The sequence below is a fragment of the Belonocnema kinseyi genome, chromosome 10, assembly GCF_010883055.1.
Source record: "Belonocnema kinseyi isolate 2016_QV_RU_SX_M_011 chromosome 10, B_treatae_v1, whole genome shotgun sequence".
NCBI classification, from domain to species: Eukaryota; Metazoa; Arthropoda; class Insecta; order Hymenoptera; family Cynipidae; genus Belonocnema; species Belonocnema kinseyi.
This window is the reverse complement of record NC_046666.1, coordinates 23,835,938-23,843,656: the sequence shown is the minus strand read 5'-3', so window position 1 is coordinate 23,843,656 and position 7,719 is coordinate 23,835,938. Positions and strand designations below refer to the sequence as shown.

Here is a 7,719-nt window from a genome sequence, read left to right as displayed (position 1 = left end):
CATTTTTCAACACTTTAAAACTTGTTTTGCAAGATGGCGTCTAGTTGAAGGGATGATTTTTCTTTGTCAGTGCTGCTAAAGGTTTAGCTATCGTAGAGAAGTTTTTTATAAATTTTCGGTAATATCCAGCTAGTCCCAAGAAAGACATAACTTTTCTTTGTTTTTCGAATATTTTGAAATTTCGGATGGCAGATAATTTATATGGGTTTGGTTTCACACTGTTTTCCGTGATCACCTGTCCCAGATATTCTAACTCCGGTCGAAGAAACTCATACTCGTCTGGTTCATGTTTAAGTCCAGTAGCCTGTAAACGTTCAAATAAGATAACTAGATGTTCGTTGTGTTCTTCGTGTGTTTTACCAAAGATAACAATGTCGTCTAGATAAGCAAAGAATATTTTTAACAACAGTCCTCTTCATGCTGTGTCCATTATTTTTTTTTAAATAATGCTGGAGCATTATTAAGTCCGAAAGGCATGCGGTTATAGTGAAAATGTCCTTCATGTGTAGAAAATGCAGTATATTTTTTCGAATTTTCGTTCATGGAAATTTGATGATATCCTGAGCTCAAATCAAAGGCTGAAAAAAATTTTGATTTTTCAAGGTGGTCCAGAATCTCGTTGATCAGAGGAAGTGGGTAGACATCTTGATCTGTTTTTTCATTTAACTTCCTGAAATCGATTACAAGCCTCCATTTAGGTTTTCCTGACGCGTCGCGTTTTTTCGGGACTACCCGAAGGGGCGAATTTAATGGTGAGTCCGCGGCTTTTATTGTTCTCTTAGTCGACGTTTAATTTACCTAATTTGAGCTTTCTTCTTCGTGGAATTTCGGATGTCGTGGTTGACGTATGTTAATATTTGCTTCGTCTTTCAGGATGATTTTATATGACGAGAGACTTGTGCAGGGTAGGGGATCTCCTTTCAGTGAGAAAATGACGTGATAAGAGATGGCTATCTTTTGAATCTGTATTCTGTGTTCATCTTCTATGTGCTCAAACCTCAAATTTCCATTTAATACTTCCAATCTAGCATTTAATTTATTCTGCGTAATGTAATTTACACGCTCCTCGCGTTCTTTGGCGACATTGTTATACTTGTACTTTATCTCTTCATCACTTAATCTCAAGTCTAATTCGGTTTAGTTACTATCTGGAATCATAATCCGTGAGTCAACAATACGGTAAATGAAAATAGGAATGTAGGGATTATCTTCTATGAGAATGTTCCCCTGATTTTTGTTTGTTTTCACGCTTATCAATTTTATGGTGTTTTTGGGGACAAGGATACCGTCTTATCATTGAGCTGGAGGAAGCTGTTTGACAAGTTGAAATGATAAGAGTACAGAAATGGTGTTCCGATGGTGCCTTCCTCGGGTAAGGGGAAATTTTCTGGTACAATTACAAAGATATGTTCTTTCCCTTGAAAATTAAACTTGGTCACTTCGTTTGTCCGGTGCTTATCATTTTCCATTAAAAACTTTTTGTCCATTGAAATTCCCTGGTGATATTTGTTAATGCAATTTTCTTTTATTAGATTCATCAATGCGCCAATATCAACATATAGTTTTATAGGTTTGGTTGCTTCATGTAATTGTCCTCTCATAGAATATAATCTTCCAGACATTTCTGATACTCTATCTCCGATTCCATTTCCGTTTCTTTGATATCTTCTGCTTCCGTTTCTTCTAGGAGATAATTTACACGATTTGGAGGTCAACTTGCCGAGGCTTTGATATGAAAATTTTTCTGTTTGGAGAAACATTAAGTTTCGGTGCATCCAGGGTTTTGCAGTGACTGAAAAAGAACTAGATTCTCTGCTGCAAAGGTATGCTGCGATTTAGAGGATTGTTTAGTGAAGGGTATTTTCGTTTATTTAATTGGCAGTTTGAGGTTTTAAAAGGAGATTTATTGATAGTTGTGCAAACTGATATTTGGGGCTTAATCGTGTTTTTGGATTGGCTAATTTTACTTCTTTCCGTTCACCAGAATTCGGATTGGATTGCCATTTGTTGTGCTCCTCTAACATCGATGGAATTTTTGCTTGAAACTCGGTCTGAAAGTGCTTCTCTTAAATTCATGATGTATTTTTCAAGAACTGTTTGCTCTTCATTTTTTATGCAAATTTCTCGTTTATGTGTTAAGGGATTTTTCGACTGAATAGTATACAAAAGTTCGTGCATTCTTGGGTTGAATCGTGTATTGAAATTCCGCGTACTTTCACAAGCTCCTTGAATTACTTGTAAGAGTTTTGTGCTATAAGTTTCTAGTGATCTGGTAGTTCCAAAATTAGTTTTGAGAGCTTTGAAAAGATCATCATAACCCTGAATTGATAAGAAACGAATAGATTTTTCCGCTTCTCCTTCGATTTTTTCTGCTATGATCCAGTCTAATAAAACACCTGGATTCGAGCACTGTGATTCAATTCTTACTACAAGAGCGATGAAGGGTTCCACTCCCATATCGTCTTATCCGTTGAATTTTTTAATTAATTTGACTGTGTCTTTCGCAGGGATAGTTTCTCTCGTAGGGTGGACTTCAGTGGGAGTTAATACTTTTTAGTTCGACAACCTTTGTAGAATTCTAGGATCAATTGGTTCAGATTCTACATGCAACGCGTCATCTTTACCAGTTCGAGATTCATTATCGTTCCCCCTTTCGCTGTTTACAGATTTCGGGTGGTATGTCACGCCGTGTTATCTATTCTCTATATCGTTCGTTAAAATGAAATACTCACCTGGTCAGATAGTTTATTAAATGAAACACAAGTTGCCGCCGTAGCTGTCAGACCAGGAATGAATCTGGAGTCGAGGCTCTGCTGGGACGATCCCACGATAAAAGCTTACACTCTATTGCCATTATCATATAAAAAGGTAGAGGATGACATCTATCTACACGCCTGCGAAACTGCTATCTTTTATAAGAATTGCGCTTACAAAGCTAAAACATTTTGACCTATTCTTTCTAGCTTCACAATTTGCGATTACCCTGGTCCTCTAATTCGAATTTCAAAATCGAACTCGTCCCAGGTCGTAACAATATGTAAAGTTAATTTTAAAAAAAATTAGCTCTTATAACTCTCCCATTATTTGGCATCACAAATTGTTTTCCAAAGATGTAACTATATTGGGAAAAGACATTGATTAGAGAATACGTTTCTTTTAAAATATTATATTTTATAAACGTTTATTGTCAAAAGATACATTTGTAAATGCGTATAGATAAACAAACCGACGAAAAGTTTTTGGTAACGAAACACAGTTGTGATTAGGATCAAATTCCCGTTTTTTGTTTTATCCAATTCCGATAGTATGCAACCTCAGCATAGACACCAGGGGCATAAGGCTTACCACATCCATTTCCCCAAGACACTATTCCAACAAGCAAATTTCCGACTGACAATGGACCACCTGAATCACCATCACACGAATCAAAACTACCTTCCTTGAATCCAGCACAAATTTGCCCCATTGGTAAAGGGCTAGGAAAATAAGAGTCGCATTCCTTACGGGATAGTATTGGAACATAGACTTTAAACAGATGTTCGGGATATATATCGTGTTGCGTTCTTCCCCATCCGCCCGTACGGGCTAAAGTACCAGGCTCAGTCTTCTCTCCTGCATTAATAAGTGGGATTGCTTGACAGATGTATTCATTAAATTGAAATTTGGGGTTTACTTTAATTAGGCCTATATCGTTATGAACTGAATGCTGATTCGCAGAATACCCTTCGTGAAGAATTGTTTCGGTTGCTTCATGAATAGTACCACCTGTTGGCCATGTACTTGAACCACTTCGTATCGTGAGGCACTTTTTTATTAAACGATTTTCTAAGCAATGAGCAGCAGAGAGAACCCAATCTTCAGATATAATGCTCCCTCCACAAGCGGCTTTTCCGAAGATTATAAGAGCTACGAGATAAGGAAATTCTCTGATATCTGCATATAAACCACCTATGATGCGATCATCACTCTCTGAGAAGTTCAATCCTGCTGGTAGGTTGAGGGAAGAGTTTCGATGAATCCGGTAAGCTGTAATTGAGAAAAGGTTCCTCATCAAAGACAAATTTGCGGATTACTAAGCCTCACTTAAAAATGGTTGGTTGGGCCAAATACTTAGTTGTCATACGACGGCATTGCAAATTTATTAGTTGATACTAATATTTCATTAGCTGGTTCAATTGCCGCAGTTTCACTGCCTATCCAATTAGTATTAGCTAATATTAAAATGGTTACCCTAACTAACCAAATAGCATTAGTTTTCTTGCAAACTAAATAGTTTGTCCAACTAACCATTCTTTCAGCGTCCATTAAAATTGGTAGTAAGGAAAGTATTTTTGGAGCGTAGAAAATTATTCTAGAATTCGTAATATGTCAACAGCTGTCTTTAATCCCGTTTCTGTTGACATCACTTTTTACTATCGCTTTCGACTAATCTTTTGGACTCTGCGTTCCAATTAAGTTCGAGCGGGAGATTTTAGTCGACTATAGAAAACGCAGCTGAACTCGGGAGGTGGTTTTCTGAAATTTATCTCTCCCCTGGCCAAACATTCAGACAAATTCCAGTATTTCTAATGAAGTCGTGTGTTAATACTGATTGTAATTAAACTCATATAGTAGTTCTAAGCCCACAAATTGACGCCGCGCCGCCGGTATTAGTGAGGGGTGCTACGGGGGACGTGTAGTGTTAACTCATGCGTGATGAAACAGAGAGATAAATAGGAAAAAAGCCAAAAACTACACTGAATCCAGATTTGACTGTAATTATAATCGGGAAAAATGAGTTTAAAGGGTAAAGTAAAGTGGATATCGTAATCCAGTAAGAAGCAGAGTAGACACAAAAAACTAGGACTTCAATTTTTTCAGTTTATTTACAACTTTTTGTCAAAATAAAATCATAGTTTTTTCATTGTAAAGAAATGGATAAGCATAATGAACGTTTCCCCACATTGATCATAATTACAGCAATTAGAACAATATTTGAATAAGTTAAAATTCACTGTTAATCAATGACTATTCACTGAAATTACAGGAATTTTCTATCACTGAAGCTTCAGCGAAAATTCTGTAACTTCTCTATTTGCAAATCGGTGAAAAGTGACCGGAGTTTTAGTGAAAAACTACAACAGAGTAGTTAGTCTGTATTTACGAAAAAGGGGAATAACAGGTAAAATATATTGCATCTTTAAGAAAGTGATTGAATTAAAAAAAAAATTAATTTTTATACAAAAAAGATGATTTTTAACAAAATAGTTTCAACAAAAAGTTGAGTTTTCAATTCAAGTGGATGGATTTTCTATCTGAAAATGCAAATTTCCAATAAAACAGTTGAGTTTTTGACAAAAAATGATTAATTTTTAACAGAATAGTTGAATTTTCAACTAATATTACATTTTTAAACCAAATTTTATATTTTTTAACCAAAAGAAAGTAATTTCGAATTAGAAATATAGTAGTAGGCTTTTTAACCAAAAAAGATGGCTTTTTGATCCAACGATAAATTTTCAAACCAACTGGACGAATCATCAACAAAACTGTTGAATTTTTGATGAAAATCATAAATTTTTAACGAAGAAGTTGAATTTTTCAACAAAATATTTACATTTTTAACCAAATAGTAGAATTTTCTTCCAAAAATAAATAAATTGTGGATCAAAAATATAAGAGTAGGATTGTAAAAAAAAGACTTTTCAATCGAAGATAACCGAAATGATTGATTTTTCACAAAACGTTTGATTTTTCAACAAAATAATTTTTTAAAAATATTTTCAACCAAAACTTTTTAACCAAAAAAGATGACTTCTCAACTAAAACTATTTTTTCACCTGACGACGAATTTTCAATCCAAGCGGAAGAATATTGAACAAAACAGTTGAATTTTTAACCAAAAATTATGACTTTTGATCAAATAATATAAATAATGATGAATAACACCATACATTTTTTCATTCAAATAAAAGAATTTTTTAACTGAAAGGCGAATTTTTTACATAAAGGTCAAAGTTTCTAACTTAATAGTTCAATTTTTCAGTGAAAATACAATGTTGAACCAAAAGAGATGAATTCTGAACCAAAAATATAACAGACTATTGTAAATAGTAAATTGTAAATGCTTTAACTCTGGTAATTTTTGGTTTTATAAAAAAATTTATTTAGATAAACTGTTCCACTATTTGAATTGTAAAAACAACCATATAGAATATTTTTGAATTTTGAAAAAAGTGGACTCAAAAATATTCAAAATGCCCACACTTTTTGAATTTTTATCCAAAATAGCTAAATAACGAACTTGGCATTCAGCTTAGGACACTAAACGAGTGTACCAAAGGCTAATCTAATAGATCAATTTTTCCACAATTAATCGTGCCACAGTCAGACAAACAGACATTCATAAAGGCAGACAAATTCGTCAAAAATTATTTTCCGGATTCAGAGGTCCCAAAACGTTGACATTTAACAAAAACGGGGGGGGGGGGGCAAATTTTACACAAATGTAATACCTTCTCTGATGAGAATGTAAAAAAATGAATTCAAACCAAAATTTTTTCGATTTTCTGATTGGGTTCTATTAATCCAGAAATAGGGGAAATTTGTTGAAAAGAGAAGGAGAGTGGGGAATAGGGTTAATATTGTCAAAAATTTAATTTTACAGAAAATGAAAATCAATCGGAATTCAATATCTACTTTTAAAGAAAAATGAGGAAACGTCCATTTAAAAACTAAGTTATTTATGTAAGAAGACTCACCATTCGTTGTAACAAGAAGAGTTAGAATAATTAAAATATTAGTGTTCATTTTCTATAGAGGAATGAATACAACTGAAGTGAAACTTTGAAAAAAAATTAAGATATGCACTCTGTCTTTTGCGTTTAAGCAATTTATACCTTGCCCCATTAATGTCATTGACAATCGGTTTACGTAAAAGGTCAGTTTTGTTTTACGATCAGTAAAATCATTTTTATCAAATTCTATCGTTTTTCGGCAGTAAAGATTGCTCCTGTCGATTAAAATTCAAAGATAGCACTGCAGTCTGCGGTTTTCGATACCAGTTCATCCCTAGCACTAAATCATTCAAAAAATTAAAAGCAGAATTTAGTCGAACAATCACATAATTGACGAGTTCTGGACAAGAAGGCGACAGGTGCTCGAAAACGAGTAAAAGTATTGTCCAGGCTGTGACGTCAGGTATTAAAAGTGAAATTCGAAATTTGAAAAAAAAAAACAAAAATATAGTTAGATAGCTCTTGAAAAGGGAACCTGAGTCTCTATTTGCAGTTTTTCCTTCAGGCTGAAAAGTTTCCAGTAAATAAATAAATACTGACATTTTTTAAATTGAAAAAACCATGTTTTTCACATACTACTCGCTGTAAGTAATTCGTTTATCAACTAATTAACCAATTTCTTTTTGAGTTTTATTCGTGACACTTTAGCGGAGGCTACAGTATCCAAAAAGGATCAGGAGTTAATTTCAATTTATTTTTTAATCTGAATGAAAAACCACGTTTTTAGACTTTCACATTAAAAAAGTGAGCGAGGAAGTGTCAGCTACGACAAATTTCAAGCGAAAGAATTTTCCGCCAATGTATTGGCCAACTTTTTGGAAAATCTCAATTCGATTTGATTTTTAGTTGAAAATTACAGCGAGTTTATTACGGGCTCGCGACGCGACACCACAGGATTTTTCAGGGGACGCCGCCGGAACGCTGACTAGTGCGAGCGAGTGGA

At 34.2% G+C, this 7,719-nt stretch overlaps 1 protein-coding gene across 2 annotated transcripts in view; it reads right to left on the bottom strand.

Annotated features, from left to right (window-relative positions):
• Window positions 1-3,240: 3,240 nt before the first annotated feature.
• LOC117181898 (trypsin 3A1-like) overlaps window positions 3,241-7,719 on the bottom strand; it is a 17,986-nt gene continuing 13,507 nt past the window's right edge. The window contains exons 1-2 of one of the 2 annotated variants that reach the window (XM_033374918.1): window positions 6,741-6,824; window positions 3,241-4,026 (exon numbers count right to left, since the gene is read on the bottom strand). In XM_033374918.1, coding sequence (XP_033230809.1) covers window positions 3,269-4,026; window positions 6,741-6,789 — 807 coding nt within the window. In that variant the 5' untranslated portion in view covers window positions 6,790-6,824 and the 3' untranslated portion in view covers window positions 3,241-3,268. Of the gene's footprint in view, window positions 4,027-6,740; window positions 6,825-7,719 lie in introns of those variants that run through there. The other variant, XM_033374917.1, reaches the window with a different exon arrangement.